The 26436-nt window shown below is 41.6% G+C and overlaps 3 protein-coding genes and 1 long non-coding RNA gene across 5 annotated transcripts in view; 3 read left to right on the top strand and 1 right to left on the bottom strand.

The window, feature by feature from the left end:
* Nucleotides 1-3930, top strand: part of LOC123984175 (lithostathine-2-like) — a 7279-nt gene extending 3349 nt beyond the window's left edge. Inside the window, exons 3-5 of the mRNA XM_046070914.1 lie at nucleotides 1651-1980; nucleotides 2133-2227; nucleotides 3505-3930. Coding sequence (XP_045926870.1) covers nucleotides 1651-1980; nucleotides 2133-2227; nucleotides 3505-3624 — 545 coding nt within the window. The 3' untranslated portion in view covers nucleotides 3625-3930. The remainder of the gene's footprint in view (nucleotides 1-1650; nucleotides 1981-2132; nucleotides 2228-3504) is intronic.
* A 5297-nt stretch (nucleotides 3931-9227) lies between these two features.
* rpl23 (ribosomal protein L23) lies at nucleotides 9228-13338 on the top strand. Its single transcript, XM_046070984.1, has 5 exons — nucleotides 9228-9325; nucleotides 10642-10725; nucleotides 11180-11308; nucleotides 12322-12435; nucleotides 13201-13338. The coding sequence occupies exons 1-5, from the start codon at nucleotides 9313-9315 to the stop codon at nucleotides 13281-13283; spliced, it is 423 nt and encodes a 140-aa protein (XP_045926940.1). The 5' UTR covers nucleotides 9228-9312; the 3' UTR covers nucleotides 13284-13338.
* Nucleotides 13339-15572: 2234 nt separating this feature from the next.
* On the bottom strand, nucleotides 15573-23170 carry si:dkey-283b1.7 (von Willebrand factor C domain-containing protein 2-like). 2 transcript variants are annotated; one of them, XM_046070895.1, is made up of 3 exons: nucleotides 22296-23151; nucleotides 20855-20984; nucleotides 15573-16468 (listed from the first exon to the last, which is right to left on the bottom strand). In XM_046070895.1, the coding sequence occupies exons 1-3, from the start codon at nucleotides 22683-22685 to the stop codon at nucleotides 16233-16235; spliced, it is 756 nt and encodes a 251-aa protein (XP_045926851.1). In that variant the 5' UTR covers nucleotides 22686-23151; the 3' UTR covers nucleotides 15573-16232. The 2 variants fall into 2 exon arrangements, with proteins under 2 accessions (XP_045926851.1, XP_045926859.1); XM_046070903.1 differs by lacking the exon at nucleotides 15573-16468 and adding an exon at nucleotides 18461-18750 and having other exon boundaries at nucleotides 22296-23170.
* On the top strand, nucleotides 17219-18325 carry LOC123984366. Its single transcript, XR_006828429.1, has 2 exons — nucleotides 17219-17297; nucleotides 17988-18325. It is a non-coding gene; the product is annotated as an uncharacterized LOC123984366 (long non-coding RNA).
* Nucleotides 23171-26436: the final 3266 nt, after the last annotated feature.

The following is a 26436-nucleotide window of genomic DNA, read 5'->3' as shown; positions in this document are numbered from 1 at the left end:
CCACCCTCCCCCATCATCCTGTGTGACTCCCCAGTCACTGTGGACTCCTTCCGCTTCCTGGGCACCATCATCTCCCAGGACCTCAAGTGGGAGCTGAACATCACCTCCTTCACCAAGAAGGCCCAGCAGAGGATGAACTTCCTGCGGCAGCTGAAGACGTTCAGCCTGCCAAAGACAATGATGGTGCACTTTTACACCGCCATCACTGAGTCCATCCTCACCTCCTCCATCACCATCTGATACGCTGCTGCCACTGCCAGTGACAAGGGCATCCATCAGGACCAAAACCTCTAGCCACAAAAACAGTTTCTTCCCGTCTGCGACTAGCCTCATTAACAAGGCCCGGATCCCCCACTGACACTCCCCCCTTGCAAATGATACAAATGTCTCTGCACATGTAAATACTGTTTCATCTCGTGTCAGGCACAGACCTGGCACGTCGCACATATTTGTTGTTCTTTTGATTGTTGATCTTTGTTGTTGTATATTTTTATGTTGTCAGTTTATATATTTATATGTACACAATATTCTCTTCCTTCAGACCCAGAATAATGCTCATGTATATATCTGTAACGTTGTTCTTCCATTCCATATTTATATATTTCCACATTTATTTATGTTAACTGTATGTTTGTCTATGTGTAGCACCTTATCACCACAGCAAATTCCCCATATGTGTAAAACACTACTTGGCAATAAATCTCCTTCTGATTCTGATTTGCAGCAGCGGCCCCTCGGTCGCAGCCAAGTTTTTACTAGTTGTTAAATTTTACCTATAGTTCATAATTAACCCGAACAAATAGAAAGTATAACAATGGGTAAATCTGATAAAATATATATACTTATATTTCAAAAATACAAATGTCCATCCATCCATCCATCCATCGTCAACCGCTTATCCTGCGTAAAGGGTCGCGGGGGCCTGGATCACCCGGGAACAACACCTTTTAATTTCTGATCAGCTAAACGGCTCTGGCATTTAGTAGGCTACAGAGAAAGCTATGAACTCGGCACAAAAATGATCGTCCATTAATTGTATATAGCGGGACGTTATCTCTTAACTTCTCAGCGTGAGAAATACGAGGTGTGGCGTGTGAGTGTGTGAACCGGCTGAAATGTGTGTCTCATGGTGAATGCGTGAGACTTGAGAGCCCTGCTTTGTAGCTAGCATAGCTAACATTAGCAACGATGTAGCATGTCTCTAATCCAAAACAAAAATGAATGTTTTGTAAATTTTGTTTCACATGGGAACGGAACGCCAGTGTCCTGGGTCAGGGACCAACTTAAATATCCTGGATCCTGTGAACACTGACAGGAATTATATTAGTTTTGCAGGTCATTTGACCTTTGACCATAAACCTAAGCACTGGAGAAATTTATATGGTGAGCTGATGGTGGCACTATATGGAAAGGTAAGGGATCACAAAAATACTGCAGTTCATCAGGGGAACATTAGTGTCTCCAATTTCATGAAATCCATCCAACATTTAGTCCCAATACAAGTGGTGGTCTGACCAACATTACCATCCATGAAGCCATAAATGCTACTAGCATGGCTAAAAAGTAATTATCATCATTGTCAGTCTGGGTAATTTGGGTAATCCTATGACCGTAAATTGAGGTAATGATGTCTGTATGTGTTTGATACAGAGTACACTACACAGAGCTTCATCTGTGTGAATGAAACCATGTCCTGGATGGAGGCTCAGAGCTACTGCAGGGAGCACTACTCTGACCTGGCCAGTGTGAGGAACCAGACTGAGAATGATCAGATGAATATGATGGCCACCACGAGTGAATACACATGGATCGGCCTCTACAGAGACTCATGGAAATGGTCAGATGGGAGTGCACATACATTCAGTAACTGGGCTCCCAGTGCTCCATCCACCTCACACAAAGACTCTTGTGCTGTTTCAAACTCTGGCAAATGGAGTAACCAAGACTGCAACAGCAGACGGAAATTCATATGTTACAGGGGTGAGTTCTGATTTGTATAAATTATTACCAATTTGTAACAATTCAATATCCACAGATACTCTGTAATTGTTTATATATATATTCATTGTCAAATTTTACTTTTAAATTAATTTGCAACATGAAAATTCTTTCTATTCCCCTATATGAAACAGTTCCCACAATGAGAAAGCAGGTGCTGAAGGTGGTGCTGAAGAACACTCACTCCTCTGTAGACATGGAGGAGCTGAAGGAAGACATCTTGCAGAAGGTATTGATGTTTGAGCATGATGTGAAAAGACCTTTTAGGAGGCTTGTAAAATGAAAATATTTAATTAAAGTTGATTGCTAAGAAATACGTTAAGAAGCTGCAAGGTACATCTATTTGTCATTCTACAACACAGGGGCTGCACAATGAAATTAAAGTTGTAGCCCCCTTCTCGCTATACACACAGACCGTACAGCCTCAGGAAGGAAGCTGCTCTGAAGTCATGTGGTACAGCAGCTGATACTTATCTCTTGCTGGACGGCAGCAGGGTGAACAGGCTGTGGCTGTGTGGGTACTGTCTTTCAGTATCTTTTGGGCTCTGCACAGGCACCTCACCTCACCGATATCACTGATGGGTACCAATGACGTTTTGCCATTTTAATCACCTGCTGCAGAGCCCTCCTGTCATAGGCAGTACACGTAATGTTGTAATGTTATCTGGCCCAGCAGCTTTACTCAAATTCACTCTCAGCAGGATGCTTCTTACATCCACTGTGGAGATTAACAGTGGCCAGTCCTTTTAAGGCAGAGTAGACTTTACAGCTGAACTTTTGTTGAGGAGATCAAAGTGAGTATAAAATGTTTTAAGCTAGCCACATGTTCTCGCACATGGTGCATCTGCTTTTGTAGCCTGCGATGGTCTGGAATGCTTGCCACATGTCTTTGATGTTTCTGGCGCTGAGGTCTTTCTCTCCAGTTTCTCAAGGTGTATTCTTGTCATAGGTAATATGTGCATCCATGGGTAATATTTGTTTCAGTACTGTTATGGCCCGAGACACACACACACAAACAACTTGGCAGAGGCCCTGGGGCCGTCATAGCACTGAAGGCACAAAAACTAGAAATTAAAATAAGAATGTAGCAAATTTTGAAGGAGCTGCTGGCTGTCACATTTGTATTAATCCCTGTCACTGTGTACAGCCTTGATGTTTGCATGGACTTGTGTATTGTACAGCAACCCCTTCTCCAAGTATACTAATTTTTGATACCAACCTATGTTGGTGTTAGTAATTTGAGTGGTGCAACATTTGTGTTGAAAAGCGCTAAAAATAATTTTGAATATCCCTTCAATTCCAGTCTGGAGTCCAATTTTGTAAGTTACTGCTCAGTCCCGTCTGTGATTTGAGCACTCTTTCCATTACTCTGTGAAGCCATATATTACGCCGAATCTTATTCCTCCTTGTGATCTGAATCAATAAGGCATGCTGAGGTTATAGGACTACTCGTTGATGTGAGTTTAGATAGATGCTCATTCACCTGAACTTCTTTGTATTTCTCAGTTAAGTGAGAGACTGGATCGCGGCCTGACTGAAGGAGTCAAGCTGAGATGGGCGGAACAGTCTGATGGAAAAAGTTTCCACAAGAAAAACACAGACAAGAAGAATTGCACTCCCAAATGATGCCGTAGATGATCTATGCACTTCTTTTTCATAATGCTATAACACTCTACTGCATTAAACTGTAATGATGCTTTTGGCTTTAGTCTCAGCATCCAACATCTTCATATCCCGGTACCTGATTTTACATATGATGATTAGCTCACTGGTCACAGGGAGTTCTACTCCGCCTGTGACGACAGTTGTATAATAAAGTTTTCTCAGCTACAGTGAATGTTAAAATCAAGAGAATGTGGAGTTTAAAAGATATCCACTAAACCACTAACCTTATGAAATGAACTACTGTATTACAGAAATAAAAAAGCTAAAAAGGTGTTGGCATTTCTATATAGTAAAATCTGTGATGTTTATTTTGGTGCATGTGAAATTATTTAGCTGCTGTGCATCTTTCACATAAATAAATAGTTTTTTAAGTGTAAGATCTCTCTCTCACTCACTCACACACAGGATGGGGCAGTGGATAAGATGCATGCCTTTGGTGTGAGAGACCTGGGTTCAATTCCCTACTGTGACACATCCACCAATGTGTCCCTGAGCAAGACACTTAACCCCTAGTTGCTCCAGAGGCGTGCAACCTCTGACATGTATAGCAAATGTAAGGTGCTTCAGATAAAAGCGTCAGCTGAATGAATAAATGTGATGTAGCAGACACACACTGTTTAATTAATTTACCATATCCACTGCTTTAATTCCTTTTTTATTATTGATGTTTTTATGATGTATTGTCATTTTATTCACCATACATAATTTTTTTATTTTATTTCTACGGTTATTCTCTCTTATTATGTATTATTATGTACTCATTATTATGTAATATATATAAATACATTCGGTTATCATAACTAGCAAATACTGTGAACAGAAAATTGAGCAAAATGGACTTAAATATAGATAAATGTTAATTGATTAATTGAGTTGAGTTACTTAATGTAGTTAATTTGTCATTTAAAGCAACTTTGATCAATATTTTTATACAGTGAATCACATTACTACTTCTATATGAAACGGGTCACTCGTAGTGATGAAGTCACAACGAATTATCAGCAGCGCTGCAGTTCCCCTCAACTCTACAGAGCTTTATAGCATCTTTGAGTTCATTGTTTTGGTTTTACGGCCCACAACTTACAGTTTTGGTTCAATTCTCACTGCTCTCATGTGGCTGTACCACAGCTGTTCTCAGTGAAAAGCTCTAACTCGGAAAGTCCACTGAAAATGTACACTGAAAATAATTATAAAACGCAGCACTTTTGTTTTTGCCCCCATTCATCATGAGCTGAACTCTGAGACTTTCTCTATGTACACAAATTACACACTATTTATGTCAAATATTGTTCACAAATGTCAATATCTGTGTCAGTGAGCATTTCTCCTTTGCCGAGATAATCCATCCACCTCACAGGTGTGGCATATCAAGATGCTGATCAGCATCGGTATTCGTAGTTTTCACGTGACGTCACGCTCCCTTGCAGGGCAAAAAGATGTTAATCTCCGCTGCCTGCCAATCAATAGGCAAGTGAAACACTGTTACTTTGAGTCTTTGCGTTGCCAAAATGCTGGACGGTTGTTGTGCCAGAAGGTAAAGGTAAACATTACCACAGTCGAGCGGCGGCAGGGAGCTGGCGATTTTTAACGGTAGAAATGTGGCAGCGGATGCTGTAACGTTATATGGATCAGATATGCCCAGCACTTGCAGTCTGTGCTCATATCTTTCTTTGAAAGGTGATCCAAATAAAAGTTGACTGCTTTTGCGGCGTCTCTACGGGGGAGTCGCGGTGTGAGCCGCTATGTTGGTCTGTTGTTTTGCCCTCCAGGTCACCACGCATGTCACGTGACTGAAAACTGTGCACAGGTGTGCCTTAGGCTGGCCACAATAAAAGGCCACTTGAAAATGTGCAGTTTCGCTGTATTGGGGGGATCCGGAAACCAGTTTTGTGTATATAGAGAAAGATCTTTGAGTTCAGCTCATGATGAATGGGGGCGAAAACAAAAGTGTTGCGTTTATAATTTTGTTCAGTGTAGTAGTGTTGATCCTCACTGTAGTGTTCAGAGTCAGAGTTGATTGAGTCACTGCCACCCAATGGGGATGAACAGTGAGTGTCCTGTAAGTGGGGGTCTTTGTCAAATAAAGTTTCCCTTGACAACACAAGATGTGCAATCCAGAGCTCTCACTCTTTCTTGCTATCGTATCATAACACACACTCGTACGTTTTCGTTTTAAAATGCAGACTTTATGCTATGCTTGCGCCGTCCAGACTAAAACAGCGAATCCAAACACCTAACACAGAGATGTTTAAAAACAGTGCTGACCCCATTTTTGTTTTAAAACTCCAGGGCATATTAGTGTATTAGTGTGGAAAGGTGAAACCGTAGGACTTTAAAAACGATGACGCAGACACTCATGTTTGGCTTCCTGACTGGATCTTATTTGTTATGCAAAGCAAAACACAATGCTACCGACTGTTTGTTTTTGGTATTTTTATTAAAATATTTTGGACTGTGCAAATATCGTTTATTTAAAATACTTGCACTGTGCATGTCATGGATTTGCCTTGTGACGACTTCTAGTCTGTTTTCTACCAGTTGCTTTGTACTCCTGTTTTACTTTCAGTTCCGCATTGTTGTCGGTCCATGCAAAAAATCACTGGTGTGGTTTTTCGCCATTGCCATTCGTCGTTTGTCTCTAATAGTACTTTCTTCTTTCGCCAAATCTTCTGTAACTACTGAATAGACCATCTGCTTCATGTTTACACCGTCACATGCATGCCCAGTGTACGTGAACGGCCACTCGATGTTACAAATCTGGGAGGCAGTCTCCCATGTTTGTTGTCAGTATCAGTTGTATTACTACAGTCTTAAGGCCGCTGGGATCTGCACCTCCCATTGCAGACTGGATGAGCTGTGGTGGAGCAGCAGATACAGTACCTTGCGGAATAGTGATGTAGACATATCAAGTACTTTTGAGTACGGCTGAACACCGTGAGGTCTTATAAATGGTCAATGGACTGCACTGACTGTCTTCTGACCAGTCAAAGCACTTTACAGAAACAAGTCAACATTCACCCATTCACGCACAGTCACACACTGATGGCAGTGCCTGACATGCAAGGTGCCAACTGCTCACCAGAAAGAAACTAGTACTGTGTTGTCATACACAAACACACACCCAAAGGCACAGCCTTCAGGAGCAATTAGGGGTTCAGTGTCTTGCCTAAGGACACAATGTGCAGGCTTTTTACACAGAAAACATCTGTGTGAAAAATGGGATATGATGAAATGATGACATTTTTTACCTAAAAGGTCAACTTTACTGACATCAAAATGTCCTGGAGAAACACTTGAACATCAAAACTCAGGAACAGAAGGGGGGATAGGCTAGTGACCATAATTCACAGTTGGTTGGACACTTTTGGCTCAAAGTCATCAAGACCTCAAAATAGGTTTTTAGAAAAAATTATTTTGCCAATTCCAGCTTTCCTCCATTTTGTCCATTCTACCTTTTACAATTTATATATATATATATGTGTGTGTGTGTCTATAATTATTTATATATATATATCTACACACACAGTGTATGTGTGTGTATACACATACATACACTGGTCAAAGTTATATAACTTTAACTTTGATGTTAGAGTTATATAAATATATAAATTGTTCAGCAGTCACGTGATTTTCAAGATTCCAAATGAGGGAAGAAGTAAAAGGTAGAATGGACAAGATGGAGGAAAGCCGGAATTGGCAAATAAATTTTTTATGTATATGTGTGTATATATATATATATATATATATATGTGTGTGTGTGTGTGTGTGTGTGTGTGTGTGTGTATATATATATATATATAAATATATATGTGTGTGTGTGTGTGTGTGTGTGTGTGTGTGTGTGTGTGTGTGTGTGTGTGTGTGTGTGTGTGTGTGTGTATATATATATATATATATATAAATATATATGTGTGTGTGTGTGTATATATATATATATATATATATGTGTATATATATGCACAGAGGTGGAAAGAGTACTAAAATATTGTACTTAAGTAAAAGTACTGTTACACTGATTGTTACATTGATAAGTTATTGTTTCAACAGCAAACATATTATATGGACTCATATTATATGACTTGATGTCTTGCCCTGGTTGTGTAAATGGAAGAAAATGAATCTAAGTTTCTCTTAGTCAGTGCAAGTGATGTCTGATCAGTGCTGCCCTCTGACATCAAAGATAAGTCTCTGCTTTACTATAAACACAACCCTCTTCTCTTCTGTCTGCCTTTTGGAAAAGGCAAATTTTTAATAATTTGCCTGCGCTACAAAAGATTCTGGAGAGCTGCCTACAATGCCATAATGTTATAAAAGCATAAAAGGAACCACATGGTTTAAATAAATTAATGCATACAGGAAATGGTTCTGATGATCTGATGTGGGCAATTTTACAAGTATCCTTACACCATCAGTAAGCAGATAAAACTTGGCGACACCAAGTTTGTAAAGAGTAGCTAACTTCTGAAAGGTTGTAGGTGTACAGAACTTAAAGCTGCACTATCTAATACTTTATATTAATGAGGCAAATTACTTCCTGTAATGTCGTGTAAGGGGTTCAGTATCGTGATGAACCCACATAAAATTATCACCCAACTCCGTAGTTTGCTTAAGGTCTGCAGAGCTTTAAAGTGTCTGTCAGCTCATTGTTTTGGTTTCTCAGCCCACAACTTCACTGTTTTGTTTACACTCATCATTCTCAAACACCTTGGACAGTTGGCGACTAGCTGGTGAACATAAGCGTCCATCAGGTAATAAACTGTATATCTTTCTCAGGAGATGATGGAGACCACAACAGACCAAACATGATATAGTCCTTTATATGAGCGATTTTTAATTTAAGCAACAAGGCCTACTTGCTGACAGTTTTGCCACAATATCTTTATAAGGTGATGTTAGTGGTGCTTGTTTCTGCTGCCCCCAAGTGGCAGAAAGAAGATAATGAATACAAGGCTCATGTTTTTATTGATGTACATGTCAGAAACCAGATTATAATGGTTTTAGATAGTCCAGTCAACATTTCTGACTGTGATGTGTCACTTTCAAGACACCACAGAGCTAATAGCTTGTGTTGTGATCAGGGCTGTGAAATTACGTTTCCTGTACAATTGTTCAGAGTGTGTAAGCATGCTGTTAGAATAGTCACTGGAATCTTGTTCAGTGAAAGTTTACTTGCAAGGAGGCAATACATGCACATAGGACAGGCTTGCAACACTTTAAAATACTTATATACATACATATATGTATATATTTTTCTAACACATGCCCATAATGCAGTAATTTCCCTTTTCTTCTTGCTCAACTGTATTTAGAAAACGTAGCATTAACAAAAGGGGACTTTTCATATTTTTAACAGCTTTCTTATTGTTTGATAGACATTGTTGTAATCCACTGTTTGGGTTCATTAACAAGTAATTAAAATAAGGAAGGAGGGAAAACAAGACGGTAAGTGATGAATATCATAATATCTTTCTATAAATATTCAACTTATTAAGACAATGTAGAAAATATAATAAATATTAAGTCCGTGTATAAGACGTTTCCGACTGCCCCTGAATGCAGCATGCCTACGCGCCACGACCCGGATGAAGTTCTGTTCAACTTTATATCCCACAATTCCTTTCTGCGCCGTCCTCTTTCCCTACTGCAGCAATGTCCAAGAGAGGTATGAAACCCACCTTGTGAAATCCGCGTTCATCTGCTGGTTTTTACGTCCCAACAAATGGTTTTATGTGCTTTGTGTGTGATATAGCAAGAAAGACAACAGATATACACGATTAGTTTTAAATTATTGGAAACAGTTTGTACTTTATAAACGGTAATATATTGGCTGGCTAAGTTGACGGAAGCCATGTTCCGCTGTCACCGCCATGAAGGCATGAAGTAGTAAAGCTAGAGGCCGAATATCTGAATTTGCTGCTTGTAGTAAACTTAGACAGGGTTAATGTGATATGCTTAAATCCGCACAATGTAATGAACTCAAACGATATGTCCCGTAATGATAATATTTCTCCATAAGGTGAAATTAGCCAAAGCTAGCTAAGGCTAAGCTAGGCACAGCCGGTAAGGTTGGTGTGAATCGAGGAGAGCTTGAAATCTCCGCCACAATTGTAGCAAATAAATTTGAACACTGCGACAGCGAAAGGGTTTTGAACAAAGTGTTTGGTGCAAGGTAACGTTAGCTTTCTGACAGTAAGAACATCATTAGAAACGCTAAGCTATAGACGAGGAAGTGTTTTAATTTTGCTGGCTAAAGAAACTGAGAAAGTGGCAACATGTGTATTGTCAGACGGCTCATGCTAACACCCCACGGGATCAGTTACTAAGAGAATTTAACCGGCTTGTGAAATGTGCAACATACAACATGTTGTATATTGTCAAACAGCTCATGCTAGGGCCAATTGCTAAAATAATAACATTACGGAACGTTTCTCTCTCAGCTCATGAGTTTCTTGGGGCCTACTGATGGTGTTAAGCCCCACTGCTGACATGTAAGTTATGACGGCAGTACAGTGTCTATTTTTTAGGGTTTTTTTTAAGGAAGGCAGCATATTAGTAACTGACTTTTCCAATATCAGATGCAAAACAGTCTGTGGGTGTTGATGCAGTAGTGTTTAATAAATTTTTTATTGATGGCCTTGATGAATTGTGCCACACTGTGAAACTGTGAGATATTTGGTCAGGTTGTTTTCAGTGCTCCCCCCTTCAAAAAGCACTTGCTTTGTCTGCTCAGTGGCTGGGTGAGTTGTCGTAGAAGGGAATATTGACCTCATCACTGTGGGTGAGATGGCAGCGACTCAAAGTGGCCGACTAATCTCAATCAGTGATGAGACAAAGAGCTGTAGGCTGTCACTTCTAAAATGGAAACATGTATATCACAATGTTTGTAAATCTAACCCCAATCTTAAGTACCTTTATCCTCACCTTATCTTGGTAGTAATGTTGGTCCAGGTGAAACTTGACTATTTTGTCTTCTTGCAGGACGTGGTGGTTCATCCGGAGCCAAGTTCCGCATCTCACTGGGTCTCCCAGTGGGAGCGGTCATCAACTGTGCTGACAACACAGGTGCGCTTCAATTAACCTTTTGTAATGTCTTGGCTCAAATATGCAAATTAGGTTTTGTGCAGGTGTTAAACTACCAATTTGGGGGGAAAAAAACTACACATGGACAATCTTAATTCCCTGTTCTCAAGAAGAGAACTTATTACATGTCTTTGTGTATTAAAACTGCTAAAAATGAATGCTTTTTGGACCCCCCCCCTTCAAAAAGCACTTGCTTTGTCTGCTCAGTGGCTGGGTGAGTTGTCGTAGAAGGGAATATTGACCTCATCACTGTGGGTGAGATGGCAGCGACTCAAAGTGGCCGACCAATCTCAATCAGTGATGAGACAAAGAGCTGTAGGCTGTCACTTCTGAAATGGAAACATGTATAACAGTGTTCTTCAAAGTCCCAGTTTTTTGTTTATCCTCTCCCATGCTGTCCTCTTTCTCAAGTTGGTGTTCTCCCTCTGTTGTTCAGGTGCCAAGAACCTGTACATCATCTCTGTGAAGGGCATCAAGGGGCGTCTGAACCGTCTGCCCGCTGCAGGAGTGGGTGACATGGTGATGGCCACAGTCAAGAAAGGCAAGCCAGAGCTCCGGAAGAAGGGTGAGTGGAGACAACGGGTCTCTGTGCAAGTTGCTGTAGTGTTGGGGTGAGGCAGTTTATGAACTGTCATGTGAGCTGCTGAGGTGGGAGTTTGTGTTTAGGTGCTTGTGGTGGACAGTGGTTATCAGGTGCATTTGCATTGAGAACGACACCTGAAGTGGAGGTAACTTCTGCTAATCATCTTGAATGACTGCAGACACTTGGACAGGGTGATGTCGAGCAATAGCTTCAAGTTCTAATGAAGTTCTGGCGTCGTGTTTTTCGGGTGTCTGTAAGATCAGTTACCATTGCTGCTGCAAAGTGACATTTAAGCCCCCTTTCCCCCGCATGGTGCCAGCTCGACTCTTCTCAACTCGTTTTGGTACCCCGTCCTCCGTTGCAGATCGTACCCACTGAATATAGCTGGTTGTCCTAGCGACGACTAAAACCATACTGAGCACCTAAACTGAGGAAACGTTAGGAGTGGCAGGTCAGGTGTAAACACACCGCAGGACTAGCTGCACACCAGCTGCCAGTTAGGTCACTTCCAACTCGGATTTGCTGTCGATTCTCTAACCAGTCATTAGTCTGCAGCGTTTTCACTTCAGCGTTTGGTATCGCCTCAGCTCGCTTGGAACCTCGACAGAGGTGATACCCAAAAAAGTACCAGGTACCATTTTCCCCGAAGGCGAGGCGAGTTTAGCTAGTTCCATGTGGTGGAAAAGGAGCTTTAGAGGGTGTCCGCATTGGATTTTTACTTCATGAGCAGAGAGTGAGGAAGACTGAAAGCACGGGCTGTCTCATTTCCAGGTTTATGTGCAGAACACTGAATAACTCAAACTGCAACCCACTAACAGTAGTTGGGTTAATCCAGTGATTCTGGATGTTGCCACAGTATAATCTGTTCCTGCCACCGGTCTTTCTGTGCAGAGACCATTTCTCTGTATTTTCCACCCAAGTCATAACACTGGTTGACACAGGTGTGTGTTCTGTGGCTTTATCAATTTATTTAACCACATTCCCTCTGTCCACAGTGCATCCTGCGGTGGTGATACGGCAGCGGAAGTCGTATCGGCGAAAAGACGGCGTGTTTCTGTACTTTGAAGACAACGCGGGTGTCATAGTAAACAACAAAGGAGAAATGAAAGGTGGGTTTGTTGACTTATTTGCAATGCTCACCGTGTCTTGACAGCAGGGCCATCTACAGAGGAAATTACAGCTTTGCTGTAGTAGCTTCTCATGTATTGGTGTTTAATAACCTACAGCTCAGAATTAGGAGCAGCTACGTAGGTCTTTGTCTTGGGGCATTTTAGATGTTTTCAGTAATGTAGTTCTTTTTAGGGATTTTCATATTTGTAGGTGTGTGCCGAGTAAAATTAAAAGTATTGATTTACTTTTTACAAAGTGGCATCAGCGTTTATTTCACCAGCAGGACATTTGCATCACTATAGCAACAAACATCAGATACAGGTGGTAGATTGATAGGAAGAAGTTGCCCCTTCAAAAAGCACTTGCTTTGTCTGCTCAGTGGCTGGGTGAGTTGTCGTAGAAGGGAATATTGACCTCATCACTGTGGGTGAGATGGCAGCGACTCAAAGTGGCCGACCAATCTCAATCAGTGATGAGACAGCTTTAACCTGCTCAATATGAAGTCATGTTCTGCTTTTATTAGTGCAGTCCACCAAGGACAGACCAACAGCTGTCACCAGTGAGGTCTACTACAGTTCTTATGCCCCGAAACATCTAATTCATTCCGTTATTAAGCTAACTCTTAAGTTTGGTACTAAGTCACCATGGCACTTTTTGCATTTTCTTTCTGTATTGTTTTATGATTGACATTGTCCGTATTATGCAGCAGTCAGTTGTCCCTCATGCAACGTCTATTAAAATACCTTCCTGCTCTGTATCTGCAGGTTCAGCCATCACAGGTCCAGTGGCAAAAGAGTGTGCTGACCTCTGGCCCAGGATTGCCTCCAACGCTGGCAGCATAGCCTGAGCTGGACCTGCACCTTTTGTTTGTTTTCAATAAAAACTGTTGGTATCGAGCCTCATATCTTGGTGTTTTCATTTATACTTTATGTAGAGGAAACAATATTTTGAATGTTGCAGTTTGAGCTAATGTTGTGTAGGGGTGTGATGCTGTTTTGGGAACATTTATGGAGCTTATTAATACCCGTAAGTAATGGATGTTTAATCAAATTACCTTCTGAAAGCAGATCATCTTGTTGGGTTTTGCAATCTAAAAGTGCTACTTTAACAGCTGCACTTAATACAAGTTTTGATGTAGTAGTCATAACAGTTAAATCACACGCCTCAATTTTGCAGCTGTGGGGAATTAGCTTGTTTGTGATGGGACCCTAGTTATATTTGTGTTGCCAATAATTAGCTGTATTGCGCACAATTCTCAAATATGAACACTAGTTCCTTACAGTTGAGCCAACTTTCCTATTTGACATATGAATATACCACGCTCCAAATGAGCTATGAACTTTTTGTTGCATCTAATGCACTTTCTCAGAACTACCATTAGAGGGTGTAGTGAAACCTAACAACCCATGGGTGACAGTATGTGCATTTATACAAGCTTTATTTCACAGCCTCCAACAGTAATTGGAAGTTACAGGTAACAATACACAACAGCACACATTTAAGAGGGAGGCACTCAGACTTGGTAAGACGAACCACTGGGGAAAAGTATTCTAAACCAGTGTACCGGTAAATAAATACCTTAAGATCTGATTTAAGCCGACTGGAACTCTTCCCTAACAAGCTAACAGGACATGTCTCCAGCATGAAGATGATGAGGACAGGAAGTGTTGAACACTAGACACAAGGATAGGACAGAAAAGGCAAAGAGATGATGTTTAACTTAAGGTAATTTCCTGCCCAAAGCATTTGCCAGGTATACAAGCTCTGACAGTCAGCATTTTATTGCGTGTTGTCAGGAGAGCAAGATGTCTGACCTCACTGCAGGAGAATGGGTCAAGAAAAAAAAAAAGCCACATTATTCAATCTGTCAACAGACTGACAGAAAGTATACATTCTGAAGGAGGCAGATGAATGCTTACTGGCATGTACTCCTCACATTACATTTGTGTGTACCATCTGTTACTCCAGGTAGCATGTGACTGTTTCTCTGCTTACACAGTCATTTTGTGTGTGTGTGTGTGAGAGAGAGAGAGTCTGGTCTACTTGGATATGTCTGGCCTCGCTCTGCTTACAGATGGAAACCAGCAGGTCCATGGAGAGAAACCAGACTACCACATACACCCAACACTTGGTTTTCCTCTGTCGCTTACTGTATGTCACCGATACACTCATTTCACACACCCTGGCAATCCCTGTCTCCATCCATATTCCCCAGTGGAATGATGGGAGGTTTTATGAGGCAGAGGTGTCCGGTCAGTATTTAGATTTTAATCCAAGGAAGGTCAAAATCAAGGGCATCTGGACTTGGTTGAAGATACTTTAAGACGTTTCCACGAGTCTTCAGTTCTGACTGATTGGCAGAGAGTCCCAGCCATTTAACATCTGTGGGGTCATTATCATGGCGATGGATACGCTTGGTTCGTTAGTGCTCCTGACTTTTGTAACCACCGTCACCGTGGTCGTTGGAGTCACATGAAGCCGTTTGTTCACTCTACTGAGAAGAGATGAAAGGACTGCATTGTAGGTGGCAGATAACTCCAAAATCAATTGTCATTGATCGATGACAACAATGTACATTTGTATAGTTTGACAGAGGCCATCTCCACCATGATAGAGAAACCACCTCTCAACAGGGGAGGAGGGCTGATAAACCACTTATCCCCTACTTACAATGCTGTCCTTTTATCTCTTTCCAGGTCCAGTTGCCCATGATGTTTTTAAACTATGACTTGGATAACTGAAAATCCTCACAGACATATAGGTAGATTGTAGGTTTTTCCCTGTACAGGAAGGGATAAACTGAATAAATACTTTTCTTTAACAACAGTGAGTGTACAGACATAGGTTGCCTCATCCACACTAGGCATTAATCTCCCCGTCAGTGTGCATCTTCAGCCCCTTTTTTATCTTCAAACTTCAAACTCACATTTAACAAGCTGGAACCAGTGAATGTTAACATTTTTGCCTGACAAATAACTACATAATAAATAGTAATAAAAGCAATTATCAAAATTCCGTCGATCAATTGACATTCGCTAAATGAAATGACTATGAATATTCATGGTAAATCTGATGCTGTTGTCACTGTAAACTGCGTATGTGCTCTGCGAGAATGGAAATCTTGACAGGGTGGGGCTTAGTGAACAACGGACGATTTATTTCAACACTAGTTCATCTTATTCATTTAATTTGGGCTGGATATACTGAAACAAATACTGTGTGTAGGGGAGAGCGGGGTGAGTTGAGCCACTTTTTACTTGATGTGACTTTAAAGTGAGGACATGACAGTAAGGTCTCCAACTAAAATATTAACATATATTTTATATATTTTAAATGTGTTTATCAAATATTGTCTATTATTTTTGTCTATAGTTGCCGAGAAACAAGGGGTGTCTCAACTTCCCCACAGGCTCAGATCACCCCGCTCTCCCCTAGGCCTTTTGACAGAAATCAAAAATGAGTATTAAAACTTGAAACTAAAACTAAATGTGATAAAATGGAAAATATTACAATGTAAAAAAAAACTACCAGGTGTCCAGAGGTCATGTTTGCAAATCATTTGTGGTGGCAGTTTCACCCTACAGTTCCTTATTTACCCTCAACACCAACCTCCCTGCAGATTACCCTACGTTTATTCGAGGCAGAGCTGTTCTGAAATAATCTTCCTGGTTGTGTTAAATATAAATGTGCATTTGAGTAATGCCATATTGAAGCCCAGTTTACTACTAATAGAGAAAGTTAGAGTTTATATTGTGCCTGCAGAGTGGCTCTGCCTCTATGAGACATTTATTTAACTTCACGGTATCACATCCAGTCTGGGAATGAACGGCCTTCCCCCTCTCGCCCTGGTCTCCTCGTCCCTGGGGGGCTCGGTGCTGGGTGTCAGGCTGGGCTGGGGGCGCTGCTCGCAGGTGGCCTGGGGATGGGTGTGCCACGTCCCGTCCCGGTAGGTGCAGTAGCATACTGTCTGCTCATCGGTGTTCACACGCTCCCCGGCCGGGATCACCCTGTTCCCAGCAAAGCAGTTGGGACCTAGAGCAACAGGACAGACAGTACAGGGGCAAGTTGCTCACAGAAAATCTAAACCTTAGGAGTAAAAGCAGTATTTTGTTTTGTCTTGTTGGGCAAACATATTAATTTTATTGTGGCCATCGTAAGGCACACCTGTGCAATCCCCATGCTGTCTGATCAGCATCTGGATATGCCACACCTGTGAGGTGGACGAATTATCTCGGCAAAGGAGAAGTGCTCACTGACACAGATTTTGACAGATTTGTGAACAATATTTGAGAGAAATAGGTCTTTTGTGTACATAGAGAAAGTCTTAGATCTTTGAGTTCAGCTCATGATGAATGGGGTAAAAACAAAAGGGTTGCGTTTATAATTTTGTTCAGCGTATGCTACCTGTTGCTCAGAAGGGGCATGTTACGATGTTGTAATCATGGCTCTGGACTCTGATGGTAACTCGTTTTAACAAGGTAACACCCAAAGCAAATAGCTTTGGTTTTATATTTGATTTGATTAATTTAATGTTTACGTTGAGATTTACGACAAACATTTTATTGCTACTGTGTAAAGGGAATACTGCTGGTAAAAAGCACCTTATTTGTTTAAAGTGTTTGCAAACCACTTGTTATTGCACTTTTGTGTATATAGCAGTATATTTTATTAAAAGTGCGCCAAAACTTTAGAATTCATTATTCAATTTTGCGCATAACAATGCGATTAAAAATTGTAATTGTTGCCCGGCACCAGTAAAAAATAACAAATTATGGTCTTGGTTGTTTGCCAGGCTTGACCAGGATCAGAACTTGCCAGGCAACCAGCCAAAACTCCAGGAAAGAACTGCAAAAATAAGATGGTGAATATTATAAACAATATAGCCTGCTATCATCATCATGTTAACATTTGTCATTGTGAGCATGTTAGCATGCTAATGTTAGCATTTAGCTCAGTACAGCCTCACAGAGGAGCTGCAATCGCCCTAAATTTTATGTAAGGTTTTAGCGTCTTTCATTGTTTTAGTTTGACGAGCCGCGACATTAATGATTTGGTTCCGCCTCGCCGATCTCATCATTTGCCATCAAAGAAGTTTGCCATTTTAAGTTATTAGGCAATATGTCAGTGCTGTGTTTACAGCTTGTTTATGCTGCCCCCAAATGGACAAAAATCACGGAATTCAGCTTTAGAAACAGCTCCAGGCAGCAAGTTATGGAGAAAAAAAAAAGAGTCTCTCTCCTTCCTCAACAACTGCTGATGTGATGCAGCACAAGTCTTTCTTCAACTGCGGTTAAAGTTCATTATGAAAAAGGCTCATGTTGTGTGTATGATAATAACAGAGGTGGGTCACAAGATTAATCTAAACTTGTCTCCTTCCTGAATAAATCCTGCAAATTCTATTTCTTTTTCTCCTCCAACATGTGCTTGCAATATATAATCTTATATTTTTAGTGAAGCATTTACATGTTGTCTGGGCTGGACATACTGAATGCCATGCAAGCAAAAATGTAAACAGCCTGCCTTTGATATCATTTGCATCCCTCGGTCACAGATGGGGTTCCTTTATTTGGCAGCTACCTGCAAAACAATTACCAACGCCAGTCAGCAGGACAGGAAGTACACTTCATCTGATGCCAGATCCAACCGCGTTCGATAAACCCCCCCCCACAGCTGACGTGAGGGAATTTGGCAGCATTTGGGGAAAAAACAAAACAAAACCATGACACAACAAACCAAACCATCTGTCCCACTGTCTGTCCAGCAGAGGAGCAGTAAAAATAGAAACTACAACTGCCATAAAGCAGCAAGGCAACTGGGAAGCAGAGAGTTTGTTCATGTGGTTTTCTTTTAGGTGGTCATAATGAATCAATTAAACAATGCTTTTGATTATTTAGCTGCTTTGGCTTTCTGTTTTATTTTACAAAAAAAAGCAACACATAATACAAGAGTTATTATTATTATCCCTGCTGCTATTTGTGTGTGACACACACACACACACACACACACACACACACAAATCCCTCCAACGTTAGAAAGGGACTTTAATGTCAGGGGCAGTGAAAGCATGTATGATATAACAGAGATGGCTCTGTTAAGCTGCAGGGTGAGGTGACATAACCGTTGCTGCTTCTAAGAACTGCAGGGTGAACACATGATGTTACAGTGACAGCCTTCTAATGATGATCACCCACTCAATAAGATGGGATATGACATGTGGTTAGACTCCTGCTACGAGCTTCCTGTGGCAGCACAGATGATGCCTTGTCCACATGGATTAAACTGTTGCCAGTTAAGAAGGGTGGGAGTGGGAAACCCTGGATTGGGGGGGGGATAAGGGGATGAGAAAACATAATAAATTATTTCTATATAAATTATGATATTGAAAATATATATTTAATAGAACCCAACTCTTCTGTTAAACAATACTTTCTGAAGGTTTGTCCCCCCTGAACCTTTGCATACTAAACTAAGTGGTGGTTTACTTCATCCTAAAACCTTTGCTTGCTATTGGACTACCAGATTCCGTCTCTGTGGCACGCGACTTGTGTCTTCAGTGAGTGACTCTAGAGGCAGGTGACAGCTGGGGCCATAGTGTAGTCCTGTGACAGATGCTTTGCAAGTCATTTTGTTCAAATAAACCCCATCAACAGAATAAAAGGTTTAAAAACGTAACCACACTGTTTAACGCCTCAGGTGGTATCCCCAGCCAGATCCATATTTAGAGGTAGCTAGCTAGCTAAGTTATATATACTGTATTGCTAGCTGTTGTTACATTGATCATACCTGTGATAATCCGTGAGAAAATGCCATGTTTGCAAATTTAATTGTGCATTTTTCTATAATACTTTTTATATATAATGCTTTTTACCATAAAAAATTGCTTACGTGCCAAGGGTTTCTCTCAGCATTCTCAAAAAAAAGATAAGGCTGCTGATGTCCTATTCTCCCTTTTTTATAGATATGCTGTTACTCTAGAGAACAGAATAACTGCCTCCACATTCTCCAAAAGGTCTCTTGTACCACCAATAATGATTTCTTTACTCTGGCTTCCCATCAAATTCAGAATTCAGCACAAGATTTTTGTGACCACGTTTAAGAACCTTGGCCAGGCACCGGCCTACAGTGAAGAGCTACTGCAGTGCAGCCCCATATCCCCTCTAGGAGTCTAAGCTCCTCTGATCAGGGTTTGGTAGTGTTCCATGCTCCAGGCTCAAGACAATAGGAGAGTGTGCTTTTGAGGTTGTAGCTCCTAAACTTTGGAACTCTCTCCTACTGAACTTAAAGAGGTGGTATTATGCTCATTTTCAGGTTCAAAATCCTATTTAGGAGTTGTACCAGAACAGGTTTACATGGTTTAATTTTCAAAAAAACACCATAATTTTTTTTCAAACTGCACATTGCTGCAGCTCCTCTTTTCACCCTGTGTTGAAGGCTTCGTTTTAGCTATGGAGTGATACATCTAGTCTCTAAATGATCTTTGTTGGGAGTTGCACATGCACAGTTCTTAGTTAAGGATTACTAGCCAATCAGAAGCAGAGTAGGGCGGGTCACTGAGAAGCCGGTAAACACGGCTTCAGTTCAGCTGTCCATGTTGCCGACCAGCTTGGCAACATGGACTGGAGCAAGAGTTTCAGAGTGGTGAGTTATTAATCTGTAACAAAAGTATCTTTCATCCATAAAGTTTTAACTGAGCTCTGTCTCTACATCACAGTAACAACTTTATGTCCACTGACTGCCTGGAGGGTAGCTAGTGTTTGGAAGGGAGAGGAGAGCTGTGCTGGAGCTCACTGTTTTTCCACCGGTGTTGTTGAGGGCGTGTCGGACTAGCCCCTTGGCCGCTTTCATCCCTGTGATGTCACAGGGATAAAAGGGAAGTGGCTGGACTACAAACGAGCTGTTTTCAGGCAGTTCAGAGCAGAGTTTTCTGTGGGAGATGGGAACTCCCTTTGGGCTGGACTTTGGGCTTTTTCACTTTGCAAACCTATTAAATGCACAAAAAAGGTATATAACTCAATAAAGGAGAGGGAAAAGGCCAAAAAGCATAATATGACCTCTTTAAGATCCGTGAATAGCTTTGAAAAGCTGTGCAAGACCCAATCCTTAAGCTGGTTTTTGTGTAGTTTAGTTTTGCCTTGTGTTTAAGCTTGATGTCTGCATCTCATCTCTGGTGCTCTGTCTCTTATTTGCTTTTTTTTGTCTTTTATTGTGAAGCACTTTGTACTACTTATGTTCTTACAGGTGCAGGTGGAAACCTTGGCCTGAGAGTGTTGCAAGAGTAAAGATCAAAGGGTGACCAAACACATTAGTTATCCTCTGTGGACCATGACATGCTGGACATGCTGAAATTAGCTTTTAGAGAAACTCATGGAGCAAAGTGTTGAACTGACAAAGAGAAAGCACTTGGGTGCTCAGTCTTACCGGTCTTACAGATGGGGCAGCAGTGGTTGGGTTCGTAGGTGGGGTTGACGCAGTGAGGGGCGGGGCAGTCGGAAATGCTGCAGTACACCTCTCTGTTGGCCTCGCAGCGACATCGCTCGCACCTTGACAACTGGAACACACAATTTGAAATTTCACTGAGTTTGAGCTTATGTTGCCATATGAACACTTAGCACGGTCTCATTAACTGCGACCATTTGGAGTAATCACAGCAAACGAATGTGACCACGGCAGAGATGACTAGCAGGCTCAAACTCAAGCATGATGTGGCTAAGCCTATACACCACATGCACGTACAAGTCAGACACGGAGCAGCATTATCATTCATTTGGAGTCGTGTTTTTGTCACCTGATAAATGAAAAGTCCAGTATTCATTCTCTTTTAGCTCTGTTTTTGGTCTCTACCAACACCTGAGAACAAAACCATCTGGCTCTTTAGCTGCTAAATGCTCCCCGGTGTTCACCAGCTAGTTGCTAACTTAGTCTTTGTGCTGCTAAGAAAATAGTCCTTTAAATGCACTGTATCACATTACGCATGGTAAGCTAACTTGATTTGTTGTTCATTTAAACATTTTCACCGGTGCAGCTTCAAGCTCTCTGGTGAGAAATAACTGTAGTAGCTTTTAGCAATACAACATCAAGGCTGGAGACTAAGTGGACAACTACCCTGAGACCCCTCCCTCACCCAACAAGCATGTGTGAAATTATCACAAGTGAAATCATTTCACAACATATAGGTACTTTCCAGCATGGTTGGTTTAAAGGCAAAATAATGACGTGCATGTGTAGTCAGCTGTGTGCAGCTGCACCTGATATGAACTTTAAGTGGGACAGGGGGAAGCCATTGGGTTAATCCTGCAATCATATGCACATGTTTTCCATAGCCTATATGACGGTCTTATGTTAATATCAAATAGAATGTGGTCACTACCTTTAAGTTTACATGTCAATAGCCTAATAGTATGTCATGCAGACAGAGGAAGTTAAAAAAAAGAAATACCATCAAGTACATGAGCTCACTGCAGAGCGCCTGTACAGCATGCAAAGTCCAAAAGCACTAATCCTCTGACAGCCTTCTTCATTATAGATGATGTGTATCAATTCCTCAGCACTCCATCAAGTAAAATCATTTTATTTCTATGACTTATTATTTATCCAGCCATCTGCTGTAGGCCTATCATTTTTGTATTATAACGTTTGTTTTAGTGAGTGGCATAAAGGGAGCGCCAACTTAATCTCGTTATACAACCCTGTGTTGTAAAATGATAAATGCATCTACCTTGTAACTTGCATGAATGTCAAATAACGCAGGATCACTCAGCAGTTGCCTCATTAAATACTTTTGGAGCTGTGTGAACTTGAATGGTGAATGGGACGGGGGAAGGGGGGGGGGAGGAGTTGTAGAAGTTTGGATCGTTCTCACCCTAAACTCCTCAAGGAGCCGGTACGCTTTTCCCCCGTAGACACAGACCCTGGCCATAGCCTCGCACACCGGACAGCATGCCTTATATCTGATCCGCGTGCACCGGGGGTGGATGCGGGGACACTTGGGTCGGACGCACACGGGACCGTCCACGGTGCACGTGCAAGGACACGCCGTGGAGCTCGGGTAATAAACCTCTCCGATGCCGTAAACAAAACCGTGGTCGTCGATGCACCACTTCCCCCGGTAGTCCCCGAACTCGTAGTCCAAGTCGCTTTTGGAGGAGTACTCCGCCGCCACCGCGGGCTCCGCGACGCGTCCCGGACCCGGAGGCAGCAGCAGGACGAGCGCGACGGAGAGGCAGCTGAGCGCGCGGTGCCGGTGGCTCATGGTGACCGACACTCACTAACCATCTGTCTGTCTGCGCCGCTGCGCTCCGGTGAGCTTCTCCTCCCACCGTCAGAGGCGCCGGTGACGCCGATACATGCGCGTCAGTCAGCCCGAGAGTGTTTCTCCATCTCCGCACAGCGTCAGCCAGGTGTCACCCACAGGCACACCTGTAGGTAGCGGTATGACTTCAATAACCTTCCGAACAGAAAATAAGATATCTATCTAAAAAACAATTAGAGCTTTAGTTTATTTATTTGCACAAATGACAAGACAGAAATACTATAACGCAGTAAAGCTGTAAAACGGGTTCTGATGTTGAGAACCCCAAAAGAGGCTCATGAAGACATCACAAAAAAGAAGAGTTTTTTTATCAATGAAGGCAAATAAAAACAACATAAAACAAGTAGCACAATATACAAAAGAAATTAGAAACTGTACACGGAGAGAGTGGAATAAGCTCTAAGCCTAACTATGAAGACTGTTGCACTATAATGGTCCTTATTCCACAGCTGAGTCTCCTTGATATCTGATCAGATTGTTTCTGTTCTTTGCTCTGACTACCATGATAAAAACAGCTTCATGTGTCTGTGAGAACAGAAAGGCCTTTCTTATGTAACTGGATTCCAGGTGTTTGGGTGGTTTGTAAATGAACGTATGAATTAACAATGAGTCAAACATTCATTAATAGAAGATCCATCAACTATCACTCATAGTGGCTTGATTATTTATTAATGGTGAGCACCAGGAGACATCCTGCACTAATTCATTAAATCATCATCCGTCATGTATTAGCTTTACTTAAACGTGTGTTGTGTGCTCTTATTATAAAGTGAGATTTTGCAATTATTATCTTTTTACACACACATGGGTGTGGTCTGTGCAACCCCAGACAAAAAAGGAGGTAAAACTAGTGTCAGTAAAACACACAAAGGGTTAATCTTTCAAAATTCCTTTTTAAAATGTTAACTCCTTTTTTATGTTTTGTGTAGGCTTCTCCCTCAAGCACTCACAATTGTATTGCTATCAAAGCCAAATGGGCAAAGAACATAGACTGTCCAAGACACCCAGGGGCCCAAAAATGACCTCAATCTAATTTTAACACACAGAAAACCATGGGGGGCCAGAGAGGATTATGCCAGCACTGTTGAGTTGTGGTTGGTTTCAGGTAAGGGTGTGACCATACACTTAGCTCAGGAGACGAGACGATACATGATATTGAGTTTACGAGAACGAGACAATATTTGGACACTATTTTCAAGTGCATTTTTAAATGTTGCTTACATATTGTTTGTGTCTGTTCTGTCACTCTGTCGCCGTTTATTGTCTCCACCAGGTGTCCAAATTGCTGCCACACAAACGACTTAAGTGTGTGCATTTCAGTGACATCTAGTGGCAAAGGTTTTGCAAAAAAAACTCCTCACTCAATGACCCCCCTCCCTTACCCAAGATAACTGTAAGATAGCTACAGTGGCCGACAAAGGACTAAAAAAGTTGTCAGACAAGAAATTTTTTTTAGATAGATATATTAAGAAATTATATTTTACATCATTATTCGGTAAAACCATATGATTTTGTGAATATTATTGTTTATTGTTCATCAAACAACAGTAACATCAATAAATGAAGTGCTACATGATGTGGCATACTCCTGTACTGCATTATTTTACTCTACTGTCATCATGCATTCTGTTACATCTTGGCTCATCTGGACTAACATACCACACCAACATCTCAAAATCTATTTCATCTAGTGCAAGTATGACCACTGACAGGTAACAGGAAAAATAAACCTCACTGTTTCTGCACCACAGTCCATTATAAACCACATAATACATGAAGTTTACAAAGGCATTGTCAGGTGAGGATCAAGGCTCCTCGATAGCCTATATCAGCAGAGCAATAACGCAGGGTAATGCACAGCAGAGGGGCAGGTAGGTTTTGTTAAAATGTTATGACTTTCCCATCAGATGGTGATTTTATTCTCATAATATTACGACTTTTGTCTCTAAATATTGTTCTGCAAATGTCAGAGAACACATATGTGGGAGAGATTCTGAACGTGCAGAAAGTTTTAAACAGGAGCAAAAAGCCTGCTGAAACACAGGAGCCATGAGTTTATTTAATTACTTTATAATTGAGAAGAAAAGGTGCCACATGCACATTTAAAGGCTTTAGGCTACTTCAGTCATGTCTGCATGTGTGCTGACTCAGCAGGGATGAAATTAAATGAAAACAGTTGATATCCAGGAGAAACATATCTGACAGCAACACAGAATGCCTGAGAGCCTTACTGCATTATACACTGCTCAAAAAAATAAAGGGAACACTTAAACAACACAATGTAACTCCAATTCAATCACACTCCTGTGAAATCAAACTGTCCACTTAGGAAGCAGCACTGATTGACAATCAATTTCACATGCTGTTGTGCAAATGGAATAGACAACAGGTGAAATTATAGGCAATTAGAAAGACACACTGTAATGGAGACCAGGGGTTCCATTACCTGAAATAGTCAAGTAAGTATTAAGGTGGGGATAACTGATAAAGCAGGAGCCATACACATTGTTATTTTGATTGATTGTTTTATTTGTGAATCATTTGATGGCTGTCTTTGTGAGTGGTTCCACAGGGGGGGGTCTGGCCATCCTGCCTGTGTGGAAAGAAACCTCAATCAGGGATAGTCAAGGTTCACAATATAGTATTGACTGCTTTTACTCTATTTCAGTTGTTAAATTAGTTTAAACAAGATGAACAATGTAAGTACTCACCTCTTCCTGGTTGTTTCTTCAGCAGGGGGCGGAGGCAAAGGAGTGTTGAAGGCCCAAGCACCTGCTTAAGAGCTGCAGGAGCAAACCATGAAGCTGAGAGGGGGGGGAGTAAAGCCATCAATAATGCTGACTTATGTGATTATTTTGAGTATGCTTTATTGATTTACTGATAGAAATTTGTATTTATGTAAATATTCATTCTTTGGGCTCTATTTTTCTGTGGTGTTGGGTTTTTGGGTAAATTATTTATTATTCTAAATGATGGTGGTCCCCCCTGAGTAGTTTTACCCACTTAATTACCTGCAGGATGGAGTGTATAAAAGGCAGCAAGTTACTTCCAGTGCAAGTTGTTTTTTGTTGATTGTTGTTGTCGGTGTCTCCTCTTGTTGGTATGGAAGACAATAAATGCCACGTTTGTGCTTGCATTTTACCTCGGTCTCATGTCTCTCTCTGAAAAATGTAAAGCCACCGCCAGGCCATCGGACACACACCCAATAAAGGAGTGGTTCTGCAGGTGGTGACCACAGACCACTTCTCAGCTCCTATGCTTCCTGGCTGATGTTTTGGTCACTTTTGAATGCTGGCGGTGCTTTCACTCTAGTGGTAGCATGAGACGGAGTCTACAACCCACACAAGTGGCTCAGGTAGTGCAGCTCATCCAGGATGGCACATCAATGCGAGCTGTGGCAAGAAGGTTTGCTGTGTCTGTCAGCGTAGTGTCCAGAGCATGGAGGCGCTACCAGGAGACAGGCCAGGACATCAGGAGAAGTGGAGGAGGCCGTAGGAGGGCAACAACCCAGCAGCAGGACCGCTACCTCCACCTTTGTGCAAGGAGGAGCAGGAGGAGCACTGCCAGAGCCCTGCAAAATGACCTCCAGCAGCCCACAAATGTGCATGTGTCTGCTCAAACGGTCAGAAACAGACTCCATGAGGGTGGTATGAGGGCCCGACGTCCACAGGTGGGGGTTGTGCTTACAGCC

This window comes from Micropterus dolomieu, linkage group LG02, assembly GCF_021292245.1.
Source record: "Micropterus dolomieu isolate WLL.071019.BEF.003 ecotype Adirondacks linkage group LG02, ASM2129224v1, whole genome shotgun sequence".
Classification (NCBI taxonomy): Eukaryota; Metazoa; Chordata; class Actinopteri; order Centrarchiformes; family Centrarchidae; genus Micropterus; species Micropterus dolomieu.
This window is presented reverse-complemented; position numbering and strand designations above follow the sequence as displayed.